This window comes from Aquarana catesbeiana, linkage group LG10, assembly GCF_042186555.1.
Source record: "Aquarana catesbeiana isolate 2022-GZ linkage group LG10, ASM4218655v1, whole genome shotgun sequence".
NCBI lineage: Eukaryota > Metazoa > Chordata > Amphibia > Anura > Ranidae > Aquarana > Aquarana catesbeiana.
In genome coordinates, this window is record NC_133333.1 from 77,626,109 (window position 1) to 77,653,494 (window position 27,386).

The window sequence follows — 27,386 nt, forward strand, 5'->3', positions numbered from 1 at the left end:
TTATCTGCTAATAATGGTTTTAGTGTATTTTTTACGAACATATTGGTTTGATAAACATTTGTGCAAATACCGCGGGGTCTAAAAGAAAATCAGTAGCACCTTCTTTTTATTCTAGAGATCATATGCTTTCAGAAAATATATGGTTTTGGGTTTCTTTCACAAATTCTGAAAGCTGTAAGGGTAAATTGAAAACCTTCAGATTTTTTGAGAAATTGGGATATTTACTTTTGCGTCTGTTGAATTTTCATCATTTTGCAAAAAGGCGCAATTTAAAAGTTACAAATATTTGTTATTTATTAACTCAATACAGGTTAAGCTTTTATATTTAGTAGGAAATTTATATGATTTACTCGTGTTTTTATCTGCTAAAAAATGGTTTTAGTGTATTTTTTCCAAATATATTGTTTTGATAAACATAAATATAAATATAAACATAAATACCGCGGGGTCTAAAAAATCAGTAGCACCTTGTTTTTATTCTACTGATCATTTGCTTTTAGAAAAAAAATGTATGGTTTGGGGGGGTCTTTGACAAACTCTGAAAGCTATAAGTGAAAAATAAAAAAAGCAAAGGAAAAATTGCAAAAAATGGTCTGGCCACCTGAGTGCTCCTGAGTGGAGCACAGGGCCTGGCAGCGAAAGGGTTCATAACAGAATGGATAACCAAGTTAAATAAGCTTATGAGGATGGAGGAACTATCGGCGCAATTACATAACCGATATTCTATTTTCCAGGACATATGGTTCCCCTGGATATCCTTTATGAAAAACCCTGACTTTGCAACTTAATTTTCCTAGAACTTCTCCATCTGACCCTAAAATACAGTCATGCTCAAACGTTTGCATACCCTGGCAGAAATTGTGAAATTTTGGCATTATTATTGAAAATATGAATAATCTTGTCAAAAAACTGTCTTTTATTTAAGGATAGCAATCACATGAAGCCATTTATTATCACACAGTTTTTTGGATCCTTTTTAAATCATAACAGAAATCACCCAAATGGCCCTGATCAGAGGTTACATACCCTGGAATATTTGGCCTTGGTACAGACACAGAAGTTGGCACACACAGGTTAAAATGGCGATTAAAAAGGTTAATTTCCCACATTTGTGGCTTTTTAAATCACAATTAGTATCTGTGTATAAATAGTCAATGAGTTTGTTAGCTGTCACATGGATGCACGAAGCAGGCTAGATACTGAGCCATGAGGAGGTAGAAAAGAACAGTCAAAAGACCTGCATAAGAAGGTACTGAAATAATGAAACTTTACAAAGATGAAAAAGGATATAAAAAGATATCCAAAACCTTGAATATGCCAGTCAGTACTGTTTAATCACTTATTAAAAAGTGGGAAATTAGGAGATCTTTTAATACCAAGCCAAGGTCAGGTAGATCAAGAAAGATTGCAGCCACAACTGGCAGAAGAATTGCTCAGGATACAAAGAAAAACCCACAGGTAACCCCAGGAGAAATACTGGCTACTCTCCAAAAAGACAGTGTGGTTGTTTTTAAGGAGCACAATTCAACAATACTTGAACAAAAAAGAGCTGCATGGTTGAGCTGCCAGAAGGAAGCCTTTACTGCGCCAATGCCACAAAAAAGCCAATGAGGCATGTCAAGGTGTTGGGCATTTTGTAAAACTTGTACAGTAAAGGCTTCTTTCTGGCAACGTGACCATGCTTCTCTTTTTTGTTCAAGTATCATCGTATTGTGCTCCTTAAAAACAACCACACCATCTTTTTTCAGAGCAGCCTGTGTTTCTCCTGAGGTTACCTGTGGATTTTTCTTTGTATCCTGAACAGTTCCTGTGGCATTTGTGGCTAAACTCTTTCTTGATCTACCTGACCTTGGCGTTGGATATCTTTTTATATCCTTTTCCATCTTCGTAAAGTTTCATTACCTTGTTACACAGGTCTTTTGGCTATTCTTTTCTACCTCATCATGGCTCAGTGTCTAGCCTGCTTAGTGCATCCACGTGAGAGCTAACAAGCCTATTAACCATTTATACACAGACACTAATTGTGAATTCAAAAGACACAAATGTGGGAATTTAACCTTTTATTGCCATTTTAACCTGTGTGTGCCACTTTCTGTGTCTGTACCAAGGCCAAACATTCCAGGGTATTTAAACTTTTGATCAGGGCCATTTGGGTGATTTCTGTTGTTATGATTTAAAAAGGATCCAAAAAATTATGTGATAATAAATGTCTTCATGTGATAGCTATCCTTAAATAAAAAAGACTTTTTGTCATGATCAGTCATATTTTCAATATTAATGCCAAAATTTCACAGTTTCTGCCAGGGTATGCAAACTTTTGAGCACAACTGTATCTCTTATATATTATCAAATATCTCGTCAATAGGTCCATCTCGTTTAGTTGTGGTTTTTTGGTTTTGTTTTTTTCCCTTTTTTCCCCATATGTCATGGTTTTTAAATGTTTCATTATTTAAAATAAATTAAACTGAATGCTTTGCAATTCTATTACAATAATTTTTATGGCAATTTTATGTCAAGGTCTATGGGTATATCATCAAATATACTTAAGGCTCTTAAGAGCCCTACTGCATAACTTCATGCCTTTACGCTGTGAATTGTATTGAGGATTCTTATAATTCCTGCAATGAAAATTTCAATAAAAGATATATTAAATAAAAAAAAAAAAAACTCAAACAAATCTTTAAAAAGCTGCAAACCCCTGTACCAAAATGTGAAATGCAAAAGAATATTCGATTGAAATCAAATATTTGGGTAGTCCTCACTTCCACATGTAACCAGCAATAATGTTCAGCGTTTTAGCCAGATGATTGCTTAAAAACATAATCTCGTAAACAGAAATTTTACCCAATATGTAACAGCTTGATGCACATATTTTATACAGGAGGTCATAGGTGCAGTTAGCTGAATAAAGTTTTCAACATAGAGTTCATTCTTTAAACAATATGTCCATAAGACCCTAATTGGCACGCAGAGGGAGTTTGTTTTATAGATATATGCTTGCTCTGCAGAAGCGTGTTGAAAGCATTCATGTATAGGTCTCCCAATTTAAAACGCACATTTCTACTGTTTACTGGATTTTGGAATCTGACATGCATGTTCTTCAAATGCAATTTATCAAATAGTGTGCAGATTTGGAGAAAACTCATTCCATTGTGTATGTTAACATCTGTAGTTATAGTACCTGGATGTAGATTGTGGGGGTAGCAATAGGTTTAGCTCTTACTTTGAATGTGGACAAGAGATTAACTGGGTAAAGATAAACTTTGGGGGGGTGTCTGGCTTCTGGCATAAGAGGGAGCAATCTTTGAGAGCTCTGTCTGTGCCATTCTCTTCTGAACTGAATTCTTGCAGTATCCTGTAACAAAAATGTCACTTTCTTACTAGTGGTGATCTTACCACTTGCTAGTGGTACTTAGGAAGAATATCCCAACCTTGGCCATGGTGAAAATAGAACAGAGGCAGTGGGTACTACAGACCTCCTGATGGAGGTGACGCAGTCTGCCAAGGCATGCTTGAGCGGAACAGCACAAATGTGAATCTGCTGTTCCTATTGATGGCCTTCCACTGACCACTGCTATGACGGCCCAAGACACCACAGAATCCACTTTTTCACACATCACATCAAGTCCTCCTCTGCCAGACTTCAATAACAACAAATTGAATGTGGGTGGATTGACCTCTCACTCAAGAAATGGGATATGCGGAATCTGCTTCAAAGGATGACTGCTGCAGAGCACTGGATTAGTGATGTGAGGGACACAATCGGACCAATTTCCTCTGACTGCACGCTTTTCCTAAAAGGAACTAACAGAGAAGAAGGCTAAGGTTGGTTATTGGTAGATTGGTAGATGAGATACTGTTTGCCGGAAGGGGCCCGAAAGCTGCAACACTTTTTTAGTGGCTCCCCTCAAATATAGGGACTCAATGTCTATCCATCCTCTTTGATATGGAATGGGCGCACTGCATCTCATCTAGAACTTCTCTACTCAGAGCTCCTCCACAACCCTTAATCAACAAGCTGCTGCCCTTTGAGGACTTAGATGAAATCCTTCTGAGGTTTGGACCCTCAACAACCTTGAATTCAATGACAACTCCATCCCCGTTTATTCATTTTAGGAAATCATAATATCTGATACTATAGAAAAAAGGTTATGATCAAAAGTATATATAAAACAGTTAATCTTATTGTAAGTTACAGGTTAATGCATGGACATATGTTTACTTGAAGCATCTTGCAAGGGGTTCAGAGTATAGCAAAACAATATTTTTGTACATTTGCACAGTAAAAACAAGCTGCTTCTAATAAAGTGCGCCCCATCTCTGGCTGCTGCATTTGTTAAATCTACTTTTATTCTGTCTGCACTTTCCTGTTGGCCCTAAATGTTCAACACTGAGACTTGTAGGTTGCTTACTGAGCAGCTCCTTCATTTTTTCATGCAAGGCGGTCTGTGTATGGAGGAGACTGTGGGCTGAATAAAACTAAAGGTTTTAACAAATGCTGCATGTTTGTAAAGCACCTCCCGCTTTCTGAAAGAGTTCTGCCTAATCAGGAGAAAGATATAGGGACCTTGTAGTGAGGCTCTTAAACAAAATGGCGGTTGGAGGGTGCAGGAAAGCATTTCTTGACCTGCAGTAGTGAAAGAACATGGTCCTACCTGAAAAAAAGCCACTTCATCCACCTCCTCCCCATTGTTGGGGACCAACATAGGATAGTGGCAGCCTTTTCACGATGGCTACATGGATTTAGGACCATGCCATACATGCATTTTTTTTCATAGTGATCCTTATTTTTGTTTTTTTTTTTTCCCCCTTTGTTAGATGCAAATTGCTGTTAATCACTGACATTAGTGAATTGCAGTGGCAACAATTTCCTGCTTCAAATTGCCTGTCTGATATGCCCTTAGGGATCTGCCTTGTTGTCCAGTACAGAGCGTTATGAAGTGCAAGCAGGCATGCAACTGCAAGAATTGAAGGGCTCTCCCAATAAAACACTTGATTTTTAGCTGATCGTGAAGACTCTGTGCTAGGTAACTGGCTGGATAGACTACCAGCATTTGAGATATCTGGCCAGAAACTACTAGCAGCTGTATAACTGAAGACATTTTTCACTAAGGTCTTGATTTGGCAGAGCTGGCAAAAGATGTTCTTCCTCCTTTTTCCTCCTCCAAGTTGAACTCTAGAACAGTTGTGGAGAATAGTCAGTAGGTGGAGCTCTCAGTTTCATTTGTTTTACAAGCTAGTGTCCCATCCTGCTGGAGAAACGTGATCTTGTGTCTATTATCACCAGTAAATTCCTCTTCAAGTCTTCTTAGTACAGTACTTTCTTACCCTGAGCATCATCTGTTTCAGTAGCATTTTCTGTCATTTGATGTTTAACTAGGTCTGAGTTCTATTTGTGGAATAGACACTTTCAGGGAAAATTTCATGCACACTGAACAGGTGTAAATTGCATCAGTGAGTCACTGCATTCCCTGTTAGCAGATAAATACTGAAATATGTTATGTGATGTTCATACCTGCAGTTTAAGGGTGTGTGTGAATTGCTAAACTGTTTATATGACTCTCTGATTATTACAACATTCCTATATAGATGCCTGAAAATCTGTCGTTTTTTTTAGGAAATACATATGGTCTGTATATAAATTCTTTATTATGCAGAGGACTACATATGCATTTAAAAAATGTTTTATTTAGTTGGGTGGATATATGGCTTATGAATATTTCATGTTTACTTGTTTCATGCTAGCAGGTGGTGCTTTAGGTTAATTTTCACATTTTTGTGCCTATTCTTACGCCTCATTCATACTGGCACTCCTGCAGTTACCTTTTCTAAAATGCAGAGGAAGTCATTTGGGAAGCATAAAAAAACTTTTATGCCTCCCATGTCACTTTTTCCTACGTTTAGATGTACCTGCTCTAAAGCAGGTTTAGCCTCATTTAGGTGTGTTTACACACATTAAGACTTTCATACTGAGGTGTCTTTCAGGTGCTTTTGGGCTAATTATAGCGCCTGTAAATCGCCTGAAAAATGGCTCCCCTGCCGTCTCAGTGTGAAAGCTCGATTGCTTTCACACTGAGGCGATGCGCTGGCAGGACATTAAAAAAACTCCTGCAAGCAGCATCTTTGGAGCGGTGAACTGCTCCTGCCCATTAAAATGAATGGGTAGCGCCGCCCAAACCGCTGGCAAAGCGCCGCTGCAGCAGCGCTTTGCGGGTCGTTTTAACCCTTTTTGGGCCACTAGCGGGGGCTAAAAGCCCCCAGCTAGCGGCCGAAAGACCTCCGCAAAAAGGACGGTAAAGCTCAGCTAAAAATTGCGGCGCTTTCCCACCGACGCTCCAGTGTGAAAGCAACCTTAGTCATGTTTAAAGTGTCTAAAGATGCACAGAATTCAATGTTTTCTAAATGCAGCTAAACTGACCTCACTTAAAGCAGGTAAACACACAATGGTGTGAATAGAACCATTGATAAATCATCACATGCATTTATATGCATTGTGATTTGGGAACTCAATATCAACTGTTTGTAAAAGTGACAGACTTTATTAAATTTGCAAACAATCCAGAAAACAAAACAGCTTTCTTCAGCAAATGAACACAAAAAATAGTCCATAACTCTGGTACAATGGAAAACATGAGAATGGCTCACTGCCACTATACCGTCCTGCACTAGGGGTTGGGGTTTCCCATGCTGTCTGTGTCTATGGACACACATACAGTATCTCACAAAACGTGGGTACACCCCTCACATTTTTGTAAATATTTTATTCTATCTTTTCATGTGACAACACTGAAGAAATGACACTTTGCTACAATGTAAAGTAGTGAGTGTATAGCTGGTATAACAGTGTAAATTTGCTGTCCCCTCAAAATAACTCAACACGACCATTAATGTCTAAACCGCTGGCAACAAAAGTGAGTACACCCCTAAGTGAAAATGTCCAAATTAGGCCCAATTAGCCATTCTCCCTCCCCGGTGTCATGTGATTAGTTAGTGTTACAAGGTCTCAGGTGTGAATGGGGAGCAGGTGTGTTAATTTTGGTGTTATCGCACTCTCTCTCATACTGGTCACTGGGAGTTCAACATGGCATCTCATGGCAAAGAACTCTGAGGATCTGAAAAAAAAGAATTGTTGCTCTACATAAAGATGGCCTAGGCTATAAGAAGATTGCCAAGACCCTGAAACTGAGCTGCTGCATGGTGGCCAAGCCCATACAGCGGTTTAACAGAACAGGTTCCACTCAGAACAGACCTCGCCATGGTCGACCAAAGAAGTTGATTGCACGTGCTCAGCATCATATCCAGAGGTTGTCTTTGGAAAATAGACGTATGAGTGCTTCCAGTATTGCTGCAGAGGTTGAAGGGATGGGGGGTCAGTCTGCCAGTGCTCAGACCATATGCCGCACACTGCATCAAATTGGTCTGCATGGCTGTCGTCCCAGAAGGAAGCCTCTTCTAAAGATGATGCACAAGAAAGCCCGCAAACAGTTTGCTGAAGACAAGCAGATTAAGACATGGATTACTGGAACCATGTCCTGTGGTCTGATGAGATCAAGATAAAACTTATTTGGTTCAGATGGTGTCAAGCGTGTGTGGCGGCAACCAGGTGAGAAGTGCAAAGACAAGTGTGTCTTGCCTACAGTCAAGCATGGTGGTAGGAGTGTCATGGTCTGGGGCTCCATAAGTGGAGCTACAGTTCACTGAAGGAACCATGAATGCTAACATGTACTGTGACATACTGAAGCAGAACATGATCCCCTCCCTTTGGAGACTGGGCCGCAGGGCAGTATTTCATCATGATAACGACCCCAAACACACCTCCAAGACAACCACTGCCTTGCTAAAGAAGCTGAGGGTAAAGGTGAGGGACTGACCAAGCATGTCTTCAGACTTAAACCCTATTGAACATCTGTGGGGCATCCTCAAATGGAAGGTGGAGGAGCGCAAGGTCTCTAACATCCACCAGCTCATGAAAAGATATAATAAAATATTTACAAAAACGTGAGGGATGTACTCACTTTTGCGAGATACTGTAGGCCAGCTTGGAAGCGCACCTGCACCTGCTGCAGAAAAGGAGCAATGGACATTGTCGTCAGGTTACTCCAGAAGAGGAGGTAGGGAGTTATTCTGAAACAATGGGGGAGATTTACTAAAATTGGTGCACACAGATTCTGGTGCAGCTTTGCATAGTAACCAATCTGCCTCCAGGTTTTATTGTCAAAGCTTAACTGAACAAGCTTAAGTTAGAAGCTGATTGACTACTATACATTCAGCCAAGAACCAAAAACAGGCACCAGGACTGACATAATTGTCAATAATCTTTAACAGTCTGACAGCCCAGGAAATACTGTATATTGACTCAGGATAATGTCTGAACAAACATAGGCTCTCTTGGAAGAAATACAGATGAAAGCCTTGTCGGGGGAATGGGAATTCTGTGATTTTTCTAAGATGTATTGAACACTTGCAAGAATTACCTATACATATTAGGTAGTCTGCAAGCACGTAAGGTTAAAGGGGTTGTAAACCCTTGTGTTTTTTCACCTTAAAGTTGATGTAAACCCAATTTTTTTTTTTTTCATGTCATAACGTAGAATATAAGATTTCCTATTATTTGAGCATAGTCTTGCCACATAGTTAATCCAGCTCTGAGCAATCCTCTTTTATTGTTCAGTGAGATAAATCTTGACAAACAGAGAAAAACTTTGTCAAATCCTCCCCCTTGCTGTGAGTGGCAGGTGATTTACATATCTTGTGCATGAGCCTAAGACATGCATTATTTTTTAATTCCCACCCCCACTCCTTTCTACAGCAGCTCTGCAAGGATTGGCTGTTCCACACCTCAGCATGATTTGGCTACTTTCCTGTCTTTTCACTGGATGCTAGAGATCAGAGCAGAAGTTCAGTGTAAGAAATACACAGGAGAAAATGCATATTGACAAGGGGAGTGTAGAGGTGGGTGGGGAGTCTACTGACATCACGACTCCACCCACCGAGCTCCAGACAACAGACCCACCCTCAGAATTCTGTAGTTTTTCAGCTCTCATAACAGACAGAGGGGAGACATTTGACAGGTAAAGATACATGCAGGAGGCATGTATATCCTTATAGATAACCCCTATGGCAGTAGTTTAGAAAAGATGACATTGGGTTTACATCCATTTGAATGCATCCTATGAATTAAAGCGTTTGTTAACCCAAAACAAAAATATATGTAGATTCTGGTCCCTTAAAGCAGATTACACAGCACAGCGCTTGTGCTATGTAATCTGCCTCCCTCTAAACTGTAAAAAAAACAAAAAAAAAAACAAACCCTAAACCTACCACTTCCTGTATGCCCTCTCTAAACAGACCACGATAATCAGGGCAGCTCTGCCCTGATCACTGTGGTCAAAGTGCCTCCCTCTGTGATAGGCTGCCTGCTTTCTGCTTACTCTCTCCCCCCCTCACCCCTTCCTTCCTCCCTGTCAGTGCCCTCTTTGTCTGTCTCCAGCTCCGACGCTATTATTGTAATAATAAAATATAAAATTTCTCACTGCCAGACCCTCCATTAGAGGCTGGCATAGCACACTGTGTAAGTTGTATTAAAAAAATAAATAAATAAAAACAAGGGCTGTAAATACTGAATTTCAGCTGTCTTCAGGCCGGTGACGTGACTCACGGCCGCTTTCAAGCTCTGATGGGTGGCTTCTGCGGAGGAGTTGATCGGTCACGTGATCTCCCTCTGACGTCAGAGGGAGATCACGGCCCCCTCTCACAGAAGACATCTATTAGAGCTGGAAAGCGGCCACGATTTATGTGACTGACCTGAATACAGCTTATATTCAGTATTTACACTGCTCGTTTTTAAATACAACTTACACAGTGTGCTATGCCAGCCTCTCATAGAGGGGGTGGCATAGTCTTTTAATATTGCCTTAAGAACAACTTAAAGGTGAAAAAACTTCTGTCAGTGACCAGCCCCCCCGTTCTACTTACCTAAGTCCCTTCATCCCCTCGGCGGAGACGCGCTCTCCCTCTCTGCACAGGGTCCCGGCTCTTGATTGGATAGATTGGCTCCCACTGCTTTCAATCAAATCCAATGACGCAGGGCCAAGTCCTGCATTCGTATCCATGGACGCAAATGCTGGAATCGGGAGCGCACACGCAAGGTAACCCCCCCACATGAAACTTTACAATCACTTTAGTAAAAAAAAAAAAAATATCTGGGGCAAATAAAAGTAAATGTCAAAACTGTGTTTTGACCTGTGCAACCCTTTTCAGAAGAGAAGTATCTATTTAAGAGCAAACTAAGCAAAAAAATTAGGGTTCAAGAAAAAAAAAATAGTTTTTTTTTTTTTGCATAGACTGAAGAGTGTATTTTAAGGCTGTCTGCCCACTTTTCCAGCCAGTTCACACCTATGCCTTCACCACATGTTTTACTTTATGTTACCACAAATTAACATTTTGAACAACACCCCAATACATTAACACCATGCCACGTGTTTTGTAACCCACCACAGTGCACAGATGTGAATGATCTGTGCAGTATATTTCTTTAAGAAAAGTGTGGCATACAGCATTTTTGGTGAATTGTAGCCAATTCAAAATGACTGGGCTCCTTAGGCAACACACATAATACACAATAACACTCAAAATACAGGTGTGAACGGACACCCAAAATGTAGAAGTAAGACAGTGTTCTGACATTACAGGAATTGTTGGCTTTTTCATCCTTAAAGGCTAAGTTCACCTTTGTTCACCTTTTTTTTTTCTAAATTCCAGCTCCCCTATGTACCATTACAGCATTAATGTACTTCTTTTGCAAAAATATCAGTTTTCCATTAATTCTACACACACTTACTTCACTGTCTTCATGGATGTTTCCCAAACGTATCCATTGGTTCTGCTTTATTTCCTGGGCAGACTATAGGTCATGACACAAAAAGGAGTTGGCCAGCTGACCTCATTAGCACACACTCTGCATCATTCATCCTTCTACTTACCCACCCAATTCCAGGTGTATGTTTTTTAAATGAAATGCAATCAATCAGTGATCACCCGTCTCACTAAGAGCCCTTTCACACTGGGGCGGGGGGCGGCGTCGGCGGTAAAACACCGCTATTATTAGCGGCGTTTTACCGTCGGTATGCGGCCGCTAGCGGGGGCGGTTTTACCCCCCCGCTAGCGGCCGAGAAAGGGTTAAATACCACCGCAAAGCGCCTCTGCAGAGGCGCATTGCCGGCGGTATAGCCGCGCCGTCCCATTGATTTCAATGGGCAGGAGCGGTAAAGGATACACACCGCTCCTTCACCGCTCCGAAGATGCTGCTGGCAGGACTTTTTTTACCGTCCTGCCAGCGCATCGCTCCAGTGTGCAAGCCCTCGGGGCTTTCACACTGGAATACATGCAGCGGCACTTTCGGGGCGGTTTGCAGGCGCTATTATTAGCGCAATAGCGCCTGCAAACCGCCCCATTGTGCAAGGGCTCTAAGGCTCCATTCACACTAGCGCGTTTTTTGATGCATTTTGCATTTTGCAGAAATGCATGGGAATTTTTTAACATGGGTTCCTATGGAACATGTTCACATCAATGCCTTTTTGTTTCTCTGCATTTTTGGAAAGGGTCAGGGACTTTTTTTCATGCAAAATGCAGCGTTTTGCATGTAATACATTTCAATGGACAAGCATCAAAAACGCAAGTGCACCGTTTTTGCAGCGTTTTTGCAGCGTTCTTGATGCGTTTTTGATGCGTTTTTGCCGTTTTTTTTATTTTTTTATTTTTTTTATTTTTTTTTTATTTTTTTTTTAGACTGTAAAAAAAAACTGTAAAAAAAAAAAAAAAAACGCAAAACGCAAATCGCGGCAAAAACGCCGCAAAAACGCTCAAAAACGTGGCAAGCATGAAAAAAAAACCTCCAAAAACGCCCAAAAGCAACATGCATAGGTGTGAATCGAGCCTAATGCCCGGTACACACGATCTGATTATCGGGCAAATGATCGTCCATTTTTGTTGCATGCTAATCTCACGTCGAATCTGATGAGTTTACAAAAGTCATGAAAATTCTCATACGACAGAATAAAAAATCAGAAGTGATGTCATGTGTTGTAATGCATTTGTATTGCATTTTCTAATGACAGCTGTACTGATTAAATGAAAATCGTACGATCTGGCATTGTACGGAAAACATTTCTGTGCATGTCCGATAGAATAATATCAGATGACCTGTCCTGATCGGCTCTTGAAAGCTCTGTACTAACGATCCGTTTATCATACGATCGATTCGAAAGCGGCATTTTTCATACAATTTTAAGATCGTGTGTACGGGACTTAAATACACAGGCATTGATTTTTTTTTTCCTTCCTTAAAGGGGTTGTAAAACTTCGTGTTTTTTCACCTTAATGCATCCTATGCATTAAAGCGAAAAAACACCTGGCAGTGACCGGCCCCCCGTTTTACTTACCTGAGCCCCTGGAATTTCTCACGGCAGAGATGCACTTTTCCTCTGCCCGGGGTTCTCGACTCTTGATTGGATAGATTGATAGCAGCGCAGCCATTGGCTCCCGCTGCTGTCAATCAAATCCAATTACGTGGACACCAGGGTCGAGTTCTACATTTGACGTTATACGATGCGGGGAGGGACCCCAGAAGTCAAGGATCGGGGCCACTCTGTGCAAAACGAACCGCACAGTGGAAGTAAGTAAATGAGGGATCAGATAACAGCCTATGTGGATAGAGCTGTAGTATTGAAAACAGGAGAAGTGTATCATGGGTTCTATAAAGTTCACCATACACTATACAATCTGATTGTACAATCTCCTTTAGATCTACCATCAACTCTGTAGTGCACGGGCCTGTCTGATTGGATACAGAGTGAATGGATAGATAGGTGGGTGCTCCTAATCCATAGTTCTGTTAAATCTAAAGGAGATTGTACAATCAGATTGCATAGTGTATGGCCATCTTTATACAAGTACAAAGGAAGGAGTGAACAGAAACACTCTACGGTCATACCTACATCTCTGCATAGCGAGAACTTACATTCCCATCCCACATCCGTTCTTTTTTTTTTTTTTTTTTTTTTTTGGAGCATTTTTACTCATCACGCATAGGGCAGCCCATCCACCTGAATGGGCTGCTCTGCACACAACAATCGCCCCAAAGAAGCTTCAGAACTTTTTTGTTAGAGCAGAGCTTGGTGCGTTTTTTACTGTGATTTATTGGTGCAGCGCATTTCTAAAATACAAGGAAACGCACAGATGTGAATGGAGCCGAGCCTCATTGTTCTTGTGTTAACACACCAATTTCACTTTCAGGACTCATTCACACCTAGCATAGTGGCAGTGCACATTTTGTGGCTCGTTTTTTGTGTGACACACATAGGGCAGCCTATTGAGTTCAATCTTTCTGTATCCAATCAGACAGGCCCTTGCACTACAAGGATGGTAGATCTATAGGAGATTGTACAATCAGATTGTTTAGTGTATGATGAACTTAACAGAACCCAGGACACATGTCTCCTGTTTTCAATACTTCAGCTCTATCCACATGTTATCTGAGCTCTCATTCCTGCACACTTCAAAATGCCAAATGACCTATGCAAGATTAACCTCCTCAAATGATTCGATAGATGCTGAAAAAGCCTTCGACAGGGCGGACTGGGGGTTTATTCTTGGAACATTAAGATACTTAGATTTGGGGGTCAGGATGATGAAATGCATATCTGCTTTCTATCATCACCCAACAGCTAAAATTAGAATAAACAGGAACCTATTCCCATCCCTTGAACTATTTAACAGGACAAGGCAGGGGTGCCCCCCTCTCCAATGCTGCTTGTAATGGCATTGGAACCTCTGCTAGCAGCAATGCGTAAAAATCCGGACATCAGAGGGATGAGAGTAGGGGAACGGGACTACAGAGTAGCTGTGTATGCAGATGATTTGCTCTTTTATGTTTCCAACCCTAGGATAACAATTCCAGTTATACTAGAGGAGCTGAGTAGATATGGAAAGTTGTCTAATTTTAAAATAAATATCCGAGATTTTGAATATTACCATCCCAAGGGCGGAACAACTGGCAATTCAACCGAAATTCCCCTTTGTTTGGTGTAAGGAGGGATTAGTGTACTTGGGAATAAAATTGACTTGGGGACTATATTTGAGGCCATCTATATACCAGTGCTTAATAAGATTAAGGAACATTTAAAAAACTTGAGATATAAGCCTCTTGGATAGGTAGAATTAATACCTTAAAAATGAATATTTTACCCAGGATGATTTACATTTTTCAAATGATTCTAATAGCAGTACCTCAGGTGTACTTTAGAAAATTAAGATCAAGGGTACTAAAATATATATGAGTACATAAACGCCCTAGGATTGCATATGCAACATTGGTGAAGAAAAAAAAGGCAGGGGGATTAGTGGCACTGGATTTTGAGAAATATTATCAGGTGATTTCTGTCTCCCGGATTGCAGAATGGATGCATAACAAAGAGGGGAAAAGTTGCTACTAGCAAAAACTCACTAACTAGAAACACTTTTAAGATTTGGGATGGGTTAGGGAGATTGCACCCCTGGGAATACAACTCACCACTAATGTCTATTGGGCACAAATTATTTTTTAGCCAGGGAAAGAGGAACACATATATTTCAATAGATGGCAAAAGAAGAGGAAATATTATTGCAAGATGTAATGAAGGGTAATAGGATATACACGTATGCTGCAATCACACATAACTGGGGAAATAAGTCACTAGACAAATGGAGGTATGCACAATTGAAGCATTTTACACAATCACTACCACAAACATTGCGAGGAAAAGAACACATGAGGTTGATAGAGAAATCATTTAACTCCCCTCTTGGTTTAAATCAAAGCATATCTAAAATGTATAAAATTTTGATTAAGGAAGTAGAACCTGAATTTCCCCCCTATCTGGGAAAGTGGGAGGAGGAGATAGGCTCTCTTAGGGATGAGGAACATAAAAGGAAAATCCTTAGGACAGCCTGTTTCTTGTCAAGTGATATAAGGACAGTGGAAATGAGCTATAAACTTTTGGCGAGATGGTACGTGACCCCACAGAGGGCGCACAGGTTCGGGGCATGAGGCCCCCCAACTTGCTGGAGGGGATGTAATGCCCAGGGGACCTTTGCGCACCTGTGGTGGGAATGTACAAAGATTCAACCTTACTGGGGTAGAATTATAGCCGTGATCCAGCAAATAATGGGAGAACGGATTCAGATTTATCCCTGGGAATGTCTATTTCATGATACGAGAATGACGGTGGCCCAATACAAGAATACCTTAGTCCCATACTTTCTAAATAAAGCGAAAGGTCTGATCCCAAGCTTATGGAGAACCCAAGAAGTGCTATATATGAAGGAGTTGGTAGTAAGAGTAGAAATGGTGAGAGCCATAGGACACCATACAGTAGAAGATTCATTAGAGATATACCGGAATATATGGGGAAAATGGATGGAGTTTAAAAAATGAGAGGGTCCTGTAAACAATATATATAGTAGGTATAAATCATTTAAATACCTACAAAAGTAACTAAGGAAATGATATATATCTTTAATTTAGGTTTACGTGAACCCAATGTTTAATATTTGAAATTTCATGATATTTACCTATATAATCCCTACTGTAAAACAATGAGCTTACTTTATAGATCCTTGTAAACTTACTTTATGTATCTTTATAATATTGTATACTCAATAAACTTCTTTTGACAAGGAAAAAAAAAAAAAAATAATGAGAGGGTTGGAGGAATTTGATAGAGGTATAGGGGTCTAGAGGGAGGGGGAGGAGAAGTGGTTCCTTTTTATTTTTTTTTATTTTTTTTGGAGGGGGGGGATAGGGGGAATAACTGCATATTGTAAGCAATATATGTAATAAGGAATGTTGACATTGAAATAGCAATGCTATTTTTTTTATATGTATTTGTGTATCTTTGTTTACATAATAAAAGAGAGAATAATAAAAAAAAAACCTCCTCGAATGATGACATTTCCGGAACGCCGTCATATGATGTCTTCCCCTTTGCATGCTCCCCGTGCGCATCGGGGAAAATTTGTGATGGCCGTGTCCCTTGGACACAGCCAATCACAGATCACAGTAAATGGCCATTTACCACGTGATTGGCATGTCCAATGAGAGATGATCTCAAATGTAAACATATGAGAACATCTCTCATTGACAGCTCTCCCTCCTCACACAGAGACAGCGTGTGAGGAGGGAGAGCTTCTGTTCTGCAGTGTGAGTGATTTATTACAGTGCCTTGCAAAAGTATTCACCCCCTTGGCATTTTTCGTGTTTTGTTGCCTCACAACCTTTAATTAACATGGATTGTTTGAGGATTTACATCATTTAATTTACAGAACATGCCCACTAATTTGAAGATGTTTTGTTTTTTGTTTTTTATTGTGAAGCAAGCAACAAATAGGACAAAACAACAGAAAAAGTAACTGTACATAACTATTCACCCCCCTAAAGTCAATACTTTGTAGAGCCACCTTTTGCGGCTATTACAGCTCCAAGTCGCTTTGGATAAGTCTCTATGAGCTTGCCACATCTTACCACTGGGATTTTTGCCCATTCCTCCTTGCAAAACTACTCCAGCTCCTTCACGTTGGATGGTTTGCACTTGTGAACAACAATCTTTAACCACTTCCCGACCAGCTGCCTTCGATATTCTGTGCCAAGTCGGCACGATCCCACAAACCTTCGTAGCTATACGTTGGTCCCTTTAAATGGGATAGCAGGAGCGGGGGGTGCCAATGCTCGTGACCGACGGTCGCAATGACCGCCAGCCACGAGCGATCGTGGGCACGAGAGGCAGAACAGGGACGTGTGTGTATAAACACACACATCCCAGTTCTGTGAGGAGAGTAGAGAAAGAGCGTGAGTTCCTACTAGCTGGGAACCACCTGGGATCTCCTATAGTCAGTTCCATCCCCCACAGTTAGAACACACACATAGGGAACACAGTTAACCCCTTAATCGCCTCCTAGTGTTAACTCCTTCCCTGCCAGTGACATTTATACAGTAATCAGTGCATTTTTATAGCACTGATCACTGTATAATTGTCAATCGACCCAAAAATGTGTCAAAAGTGTCCGATGTGTCTGCCATAATGTCGCAGTCTCGATAAATATCGCAGATCGCTGCCATTACTATTAAAAAAAAATAATAATAATAAAAATGCCATAAATCTATCCCCTATTTTGTAGACGTTATAACTTTTGCGGAAACCAATCAATACATGCTTTTTGCAATTTTTATTACCAAAAATATGTAGAAGAATACATATCGGCCTAAACTGAGAAAAAAATTGGGGCCATTTATTACAGCAAAAAGTACAAAATATTGTGTTTTTTTCAAAATTGTCACTCTTTTTTTGTTTGACGCAAACCCGACACATCACGTCACCCAAAAGAACACCATCTCCACAGTGAAACATGGTAGTGGCAGCATCATGCTGTGGGGATGTTTTTCAGCAGTCAGGACTGGGAAACTGGTCAGAGTTGAGGGAAAGATGGATGGTGCTAAATACAGGGATATTCTTGAGCAAAACCTGTATCACTCTGTGTGTGATTTGAGGCTAGGACGGAGGTTCACCTTCCAGCAGGACAATGACCCCAAACACACTGCTAAAGCAACACTTGAGTGGTTTAAAGGGAAACATGTAAATGTGTTGGAATGGCCTAGTCAAAGCCCAGACCTCAATCCAGTAGAAATTCTGTGGTCAGACTTAACCACTTCAGCCCTATAAACAAATAAACAATAAAAAACATAACCAGATATCTCATGATTTTGAGGTTCCTACATTTCAATGACAATACCCAATTCCCTCCCCGAAATGACCCAAATTATGATAAGTTTTACAAATTTCAGCTACTTCTAAACAATTTTTCTCACAAATTCCCCCAGTTGTTTACCCCAGATCAACACATACATGTGGATGAGACACTTGTAAAATTTAGCAGCAGGTTGGGAATCAAGCAATTTATCCCCAGCAAAAGGGCCCGCTATTAGGTGAAAGTTTACAAATAATGTAACCGAGCCACAGGGTACACATATGCTTTCATAGTGTACAAAGGGAAGGACCCCTAGCTGCATCCCCCTAATTGCCCAGACTACCTAGGATCAAGCTGGAAAAAGGCTACTACCTGTATGTAGGCAACTTCTACTTGAGTCTGCCCCTGTTCCACAACCTTCTCCGGAGGAAGACGCCAGCATGTGGCACCGTGAGAAAGAACAGAAAGGGCTTTCCTCAAAGGCTCGTCAATATAAAATTAAGAAGAGGGGAGACAGCAAGTCTGTGAAACAAGGAAATTCTGTCAGTGAAGTGGAGGGACAGAAGGGATGTCTACATGCTGTCTTCGATCCACAATAACACCTACATGGAAATCTCCAGAAGGAATGGCCCCATCCAAAAGCCAACATGTGCCACGAATACAATTTATTCATGGGGGAGTCGACTTCAACGACCAAATGCTCAAACCCTACCTTGCCACAAGACGAACATACCATTGGTATAAAAAAGTTTCAATTTATTCTTTTCATTTTGGCCATATACAACTCCTATATAATTTACTGCAACTCCACTGAAACCCCCAACCCTTCCTTGGATACCAGGAGGAAATTATCACTGCCCTTATATCATATTCCCGAACTGCCCACCAGAAAACATTTAATGCAATGTTCTTAGTAGACTCTCCAAACGCCACTTTCCTAATAAAATCCCTCCCAAACCAATAGGTCAAAAACGTCAGAAAAGAAAAGACACCTTTTATTATTGTCCCCAGTGTCCTTCCCAACCAGGCCTCTGCATAGGTGACTGTTTCTGCCGTTACCATACTTCAGTAAATTATTAGTGAAGTACGGTAAACGTAATTCTCAGTTCTTGCCATTTACCTTCACACCCCTTATGCCACTGCCTGCTCCGGAACTGACCCTGGCTTGTTTTTCGAACACCCTTCTGCCTACCACTTCTGTACATTCCTCTGCCTGATCTGGAACTGACCCTGGACTGTTATTCGACCACGCTTCTGCCTACCGCTTCTGTACATACCGCTGCCTGATCTGGAACAGACCCTGGACTGTTTGACCATGTTTTTTGCCTACCTCTTGGACTGATCTTGTACCCTGCTACTGGACTAGTGGGATTCATAACACAGGGGTCTCATATATGTGAGGGGCTCCAGAATTGTTTTTCTGGATTCTGCAAAATTTTTTTTGTTTTCTCATTCCTAGATTAGGGTCTGGAGACCGGAGGCTTCAAAGAGATTTGGGTGAGAGAAGCCTCTACCCCTGTTTCCATTCTGTCCTGAACGCCACCCTACTTCTGCCTGCAGCCTGTAGGACTTACTGCCATCATTCCTCAGTCTGTCGAATGAACTGACCACACCACATACACCATGTTCCTTCCTACTACCAGGACCAATATTTTGGCACTGCTGACAATATCTCTGCCTGCACTGACCCTGGACTGTATATGGACAGTAACCCTGCCTGCTGCCTGTACTGACTATGGACAGTATTCCTGCCTGTTGCCTGGACAATTGCATTCGCTGTTGCTGACCAAGTCCCTGCCTGCTGCCTGGACCAGTGCTATCCTCCTGTGGACAACTGCGCTACTAAAACCACATGTAATCTTTTGTTTATCCTTTGCTCAGCATAATGTATTTTGGGGTGTGTGCATGCTTGGTATGTGCATGCTATGTGTCCCTAAAACACCTGACGTGTTCCTTACATGTTGGACCTCTGTATGTGTAAAAGTCTCACACATGTGGTGTCACCATACTCAGGAAGAGTAGCAGAATGTATTTTGGGTCATTTTTGCTATGTACATGCTGTGTGTTGGAAATATCTTATAAATGGACAACTTTGTGTAAAAAAAATGCGTTTTCATTTTTTCCCACATTTTCCAAAAACTTGTGGAAAAAAATGAACCGTTCAAAAGACTCATAATGCCTCATAGAATATACATTGGGATGTTAGCTTTCCAAAATGGGGTCATTTTGTGGTGTTTCCATTGTCCTGGTGCTCCAGGGTCTTCAAAAATGTAATAGGTGGTTGCGAAATGAGATGTGTAATTTATGCTACTAGAATGCCTGAGGGTGCTACTTCAATCTTGGGCCTCTGTATGTGGCCAGGCTGTGTAAAAGTCTCACACATGTGGTATTGCCATACTCAGGAGGAGTAGCAGAATGTATTTTGGGGTGTCATTTTTGCTATGTACATGCTATGTGTTGCAAATATCTTATAAATGGACAATTTTGTATTAAAAAAAAATGTGTTTTCATTTTTTTCCACATTTTCCAAAAACTTGTGGAAAAAAATAAACCACTCAAAAGACTAATAATGCCTCATAGAATATTCATTGGGGTGTTAGCTTTCCAAAATGGGGTCATTTTGTGGGCGTTTTTATTGTCCTAGTGCTCCAGGGTCTTCAAAAGTGTAATAGGTAGTCAACAAGTTAGATGTGTAATTTATGCTCCTAGAACACCTTACGGTGCTCCCTGCATGTTGGGTCTCTCTATGTGGCTAGGCTGTGAAAAAGTCCCACACATCCCACACATGTGGTATCACCATACTCAGGAGTAGCAGAATGTATTTTGGGGTGTCATTTGTGGTATGCACATGCCATGTGAGAGAAATAACCTGTTATTTTACAATGACAATTTTGTAAAAAAAAAAAAAAAAATCTTAATTTTGCAAAGAATTGTGGGAAAAAATTACAACTTCAAAAAACTCACCATGCTTTTACTAAATACCTTGGAATGCCTACTTTCCAAAAAGGGGTCATTTGGGAGGCATTTGTACTTTCCTGGCTTGTTATGGCCTCAAGAAACATCAGGTGTGATCAATTTTTTTGTGATTTGCACCATAAATTGTAGACTCTCTAACTTGTATACAGACCAAATAATATCCACTAATTTGGGTTATTTTTACCAACGATATGTAGCAATAAATTGTGGCCAAAATGTATGAAGAAAGATGACTAATTTGCAAAATTTTATCACAGAAACGAAGAAAAATTTGTTTTTTTTTCAAAACTGTCATTTTTTTTTCATTTATAGCACAAAAAATGAAAAACCCAGAGGTGATCAAATAACACCAAAAGAAATCTCTATTTGTATGAAAAAAAGGACAACAAAATTATTGGGGTACAGCGTTGCATGACTGAGTAATTGTCATTCAAAGTGTGAGAGCACTAACAGCTGAAAATTGGTCTGGGGGGGAGGGGGGGTTCAGTAGGCAAGTGGTTAAAATCAAAGAAGGAACAAAAACAATCTATGTCTGTGAATTTAGTGAGAAGGGTGATCACTGATTGATTGCATTTCATTTAAAAAACATACACCTGGAAGTGGGTGGGTGGGTAGGTAGGTGGGTGGATGATGCAGGGTGTGCTAATGAGTTCAGCTGGTCAACTCCTTCCTGTGTCATGACCTATAGTCTGCCCAGGAAGTAAGGCAGAAGTAATGGATATGTTTGAGAAATACAGTGAAGTGTATGTAGAATTAATGGTAAGCTTTAAAATGTTTGCAACAGAAGTACACTAATGCTATATTAGTACATAAGGGAGCTGGAATTTAAAAATTGTCCTGAAGCTAAACACATACCTGAAATCTACTGTATATTTAAATATTTTGGGAGTAGTTGGTAATACTGAGATAGGAAGGGGTTCAGGGAATGTAAGGTTGTGGTTTTGGAGTTTTTTTTGCGCTTGTTTTTATTACTTAAACCCTCCTAAAGCTCCTAGACCTCTTGTGGCTATTACTTCAGATCAGATTTGCCTAACCTGGGTAGGTTCACCGACGACTAGTCAGGACAGGAGTAAATAACACACAGTTATTTAAGTTTAAGAGTCAGGAGCAGGGCTTTTTTTCAGGGAGAACTTGGTGGAACTCAGTTCCACCACCTCTGGCTCAGACCCTTTGGTGCCTGCTCACCACAATCACTTGTAAACACAGAAGTCTGGTTTCTGTGTTTACAAGTGACAGCTCTGCACGCTGTATGTAATGCAATCTTGGTATTTAATGCCCCTTTAAGACCCTCCTACTGTTTTCGTGAAATTTGACTGAACACACCCACTATTTGATGTGATTTGGAGGGTGTGTAGGGGGAGGGGTTTTGTGGGGCCATGGTTAAGTTCCAGCACCTATTGTTTGAGAAAAAAAGCCCTGGTCAGGAGTAAATAACAATGATTTCAAATGTCAGAGAAACGTGACGGACACCCTCTTCTGCACACACTGCCTGCCATCATAATCTTCACACTCCTTCCATACTACCTGCTGTCATACCCTCTATACTTCTCTGTTGCAAATATTGCCTATTGGCATACCCTTCACACACTTCTCCTGAATGTACTGCCAGCTAAAACAGTCCTTTAGCATTTATTGTAATATTCCTATTCATCCAGAACAGGCATTCTTAATAGTACACTAGAGGACCACCACAGGACCTTTCATGATCCAATAGTAAGAAAACTAGCCACTTAGTTTCAGGGTTAAAGCGGATCTCCACCCAATTTTACAACACTAGCTGCACAGGATTACCGCAATGTCCTAATGACAAAACTGCACTTTTTTTTTTTTTTTTTTTTTTATACTGTACCTTTGTTGTTGATAGTATCTGTGTCTTCCAGGATGTACAGGCTGCGGATAGGGGCGTGTTTTCTGCGGCTAAATCGTCACTTCCTCTTAGCCGCACTGGCTCCTGGGAGCTTGTGTAATTGTTCCCTGGAGTCAGTGCGGCGGCCTGTTGCAAGAGTTATCTCGAGATTTCAATCCTGGGAGTGACGTCATTGTCATCACAACGGGGCGGGACTTCCTATGGCGCCGCTCGTTGTGATGGCAACCGGAGCTGTTGACGGCGCTGCGATGGCAATCTACTGCGCATGCGCGAGATCGGGAACAGAACGGGCGGTGCATGCTGGTTGATCAGCAGCACCGTATCCCGGAAGAGGATGCCTGTGGGCTTCACATGCCCACAGGCAAGATGACAACCATCTGGATCATAGTTTATAAGTTTCTTTATTAGGAGAAAACGGACAGCACTCATCTTTAAAAACCGAACAAGTGAGTTCTATATTCATAGAGCACATTCATTGTCATTTTGCCAAAAAAAAAAAAAAAATCTCGGAGATAGTGGAACCCCGCTTTAAATTTCATAGGATGCCTCAACTGCTTTAAATTAGCTTTAGGATAAAGAAATGCAGGGCTAAAAGAAAATATTGCAATGTGCTTGTGAACAAAAGCCCTGCCTATCCAAAACAGGAGATTGTATTGATTTGAATGAAACAAATGTATCTCTGAAAATACAAATAATGCTCTGTTCTTTAAGGCGGATTTCCCCTTCTGTCATAAATAGTTTGGGAAGCGTGTAATAAATTACTGATGTTTAGTTGAAGTATGAAAACCTAGCTCCTGCTGTTTCTGTTGTAGACATGAACTCTTGGAAGAAGCCTGTCGACAAGGCCTTCCGTTTGCTGCTTGGGATGGACCTACTGTTGTTTCTTGGCTGGAGGTAATGTTTAAATTGCATTTAATAGTATCTTCTTGGCTCCTTGGCTTCAAAGACAATATGAGCACTGCTTTAGCCATCAGTAAATACAGAGGTAGAGAACTGACTCAGACAGTATTATACTCAGTGTTTCTGTATTTTTTCTCTATTTCATCTGTTATACTACCTAAAGAAGGAGTTTTAGAGCCCTGTGCTTTTTAATGTTTTTAGTTAGCCACTAAAAGGTAAAGTTTTGACAACTTTTTTTGGTTTATAGACTATAGCAACTGTGTGCTTTACTTGTCTCTGCTATGTTTTATATGGAGCCGTACAAAACTGTACTCCAGTATATACTCAGACTTGTTTATTTTATTAAAATCACTGATCTAATGCTTTCTCTCAGCTCTGGGTAGGTATGCCAGCCTGGTATGTTGCTGCTTGCCGTGCTAATGTGAAAAGTGGTGCTATCATGGCCAACTTGTCTGATACAGAAATTCAGCGTGAGATTGGTATAAGCAACCCTCTCCACCGACTGAAACTGCGCCTTGCCATCCAGGAAATGGTTTCTCTTACAAGTCCATCTGCTCCAGCCACGTCACGCACGGTAAGACTTCATGATATGGTTAGTATATGCAGTTACCTTGGAATAAAGAGTACTGGAAGTACAACTCCAGCTAAAACATTTTTCTTTTTAGTTTTAGATAACCTGGAAGTGTCTGTCTGGATGGATTTATGTTGATGTTTGTTTTCTAGTTAGCGATTTTGCCCTCATCCCCTGTTCCAGTTCCCCTATCACACAGGGTGGCACTGGGACAGGATATGAATGGAAATGTCTTCAATGGGGACTTAAAGTGTTACTAAACCCAGGACTCTGCATTCATTATATCTGGTCTCCCACAGTACACAGAACATGTAAATGTAATTTTAGTAGATATAAACTGCTAAATACTTTTTCTCATCAGCAGTATATAGCAGTCTTGTGACTTCTATCAGTGTCTGGCCGAGCACTGGTTAATGCTTTTAGGAGGAGTTTTTTTCTGCTCTGACTGTCCTATGAGGCTGCATGACCCCTGACTTTCTGTCTGGACAGTGCTAATTGGCCTTGTGCTGATCACATGCACCCTCCCCCCCAAAACAATAAATAAACAACTCTCTAGCAATACACACCAGACTGAGCATGTGCAGAGTGCCTCCAATCCCCCAAGGCTCTGTACTAACAGTAGATAGATTGGTGACAGTAAAAGAAGGGGAGGATCAGAGAAGACAGGATCAAACAGCCTTTTTTACACAATGTGGAGGATAACCCCTTAGGTTCCACAGTGAGTATAACAAGCATACTTTACTGCATATACAGACTGATTTTACTGTTGTGGGTTTAGTAAAACTTTAAGCAGCAATAATATCTGACAAAAGTTTTAACTCTTCCCTGCCCAAATGCTAAACATGCACCATACATTCCTGTCTGAAAAGTGGGTTATCAGTGTTATGCCGCGTACACACGATCAGATTTTCTGACGGCAAATGTTGGATGTCATGCTGTTTGGCAGAAAATCCGACCATGTGTATGCTCCATTGGACATTTGGTGTGGGACTTTCTGCCAACAAATGTTGGCTAGCATGTTCTCAAATTTTCCACCAACAAATGTGTGTTGTCAGATTTTCCAAGCGTCTGTACACAAGTCCATCGGACAAAAGTCCAAAGTACAAAAACGCATGCTCGGAAACAGAAGCGATCGGTTTTGTAAACTAGCGTTTGTAATGGAGAATTAATCTTCCTGACGTGGTAAATTATGAAATCTCCAAATGCAGCGTGTAATTTTCTTCTTCTTTAATGGGATAATAATGAAGCTGCTTTGCTGGTGATACTGATGGAGTTATTGCAAACATATTTTCAAAGGCTTTTTTTTCTAGTGATTTCAAGAATAATATTATTATGTTTTTTGTTTTTATTTGTGCAAGTTACCACAACACCATTATCCGTAGTTTATAAGATCAAAGATACAACTATGTTGGTGTCCCTTGTCAATTTTACATTGTATTTTTTAAAATGTAACTGCCTACTCCCAAACTGTCATTTGAAGTAAAACACATAGCCAAGTATTATTCTTCACAATTTTTATTGTGCATTAAAAAAAAATAAAAATTAGACAAGCTATCTGCCAATAGAACTTAACCAAAGAATGGAAAATTGTATCATACCGTAATTTTCCTTTCCTGACGCCAATCCATGGCAGCATACTAGTGATAGGCTCCGCCTTTCTCCCCTCCCTCAGGACCAATGAAATAGCATAATTCAGAGGCCAGTTAGGCCCCGCCCGATTCTTCGTAATTAGCTAGATATCGAAACGCACAAGGGTGGGTCATATGCTGCCATGGATTGGCGTCAGGAAAGGAAAATTACGGTAAGTATGATACAATTTTCCATCTTCCTGACGCCACCATGGCAGCATACTAGTGATACATATCCTAGCTGACAGGGTGGGTTCTACTTAACAAACCAAAATAATTATTTTATATATATTATATATATTTTTTTTTTAATGGGACAGAAGACTGAACAGTCATCCCTCCGAAGCCCACTGATGACAAGGCACCCAGATCTATTCTGTAAAGGTTGAAAAGGTATGCTGGGAAACCATGCCACTTTCCTGTAGAATGAATCCATAGATGCTTTCAACTGGGCTGCCTATGAGGCCTCAACCCCTCTGGAATAGGATGCATACTGCCACTGAAGGAGGCTCACAACCCATTTCCCATCTGCACAACCAATCTTGCTAAGGTCCAGGAGGCAACCTCTCTTGCCTGATGAATTACATCTGGAACAGTGAAAGACTTATCATATGAACTGAAAAGAGCAATTGTGGACAGAAACTTCTTTCAAGCTCTGGGAATGACCAATTTGTGTGGTTTTCTTGCTTGAACGTCTGGAAAGTTCGGCAATGGACAGATGATTGGTAGATGGAGGGCTGTCGCTACCTCTGATATAAGCTGGACTACAGGATGCAGCTCTACTCCTGTATCAAAAGCAATATGCTTTTCTGAAGCTCTAAGGGCTTGAAACTCAAACTGACTTCTGTTTGACGATTTGCGCTAAATACTGGTTAGTAAGCGATGTCTTAAACCGAACACTGCCCTGTTGGAGTAAACAGTTGAAATAAACCCCAACAGCATCAAAAGATTTTAATTGTGAAAGATTCTCTCTCGCGGTTGACGAAACATCCCGACTGTCTTCAAAATGTTGCAAACTAAAGGGCCTTTGGCCAAATTAAACCTTGTTCTTGCTGACACCTGCAACCTCAAAAGAGTATAGGGTAAGGTTCTCGTGTCCAATCTGACCTACAAGAAGACCAGAACAGCTGCCACCAGAGGTGCAGTAAGAATAATATCTTGCCATGCAAAATAGAAAAAGACATGCTTGTTCCAGATCTTGGCATAGAGGCTGTTAGTAGAGTGCCTTTCGCACCCTCCAAAGTAGAGCTCACTCTTGGAGCAACTCTGGAGCAATCTAGGTTCTGCGGCTTCTCCTTCCCGGCATTATGCTTGCATCTCTGGTCTGTGCATGTGTGAAGGGGAATCGACTTCTGTATTCTGAAGTAGATAGCCAGGAAGCACCAAGACTCCTATGATCAGAATGGAGGGGTGGACATGACTACCATGCTCATTCTTGACAGCTTCCAGAGGAATTTCATTACGAGAGAAGTTGGGGGAAAAACATATACAGTATGCTTGATTGCAGTTTCATGGAGAAACTCCGCTTCTGTTCTCTGCTTTGGGGAGTGGAAACCGAATCAGACCTCTTCTTAAATTGTCATTTTCTGTGAGAAGCAAAGAAGTCTGTCTGTGGTAGGCCACCTGTGGACAAGCCTCTCCCTCATGCTCTGGCAAGCTTGCATGA

General features: G+C 40.8%; 1 protein-coding gene across 8 annotated transcripts in view; it reads left to right on the top strand.

The window, feature by feature from the left end:
• PPFIA3 (PTPRF interacting protein alpha 3) overlaps nt 1–27,386 on the top strand; it is a 715,578-nt gene that overhangs the window by 580,660 nt on the left and 107,532 nt on the right. For all 8 annotated transcript variants that reach the window (XM_073602297.1, XM_073602301.1, XM_073602303.1 and 5 more), the window contains 2 exons: nt 23,434–23,515; nt 23,895–24,095. In XM_073602297.1, coding sequence (XP_073458398.1) covers nt 23,434–23,515; nt 23,895–24,095 — 283 coding nt within the window. The remainder of the gene's footprint in view (nt 1–23,433; nt 23,516–23,894; nt 24,096–27,386) is intronic.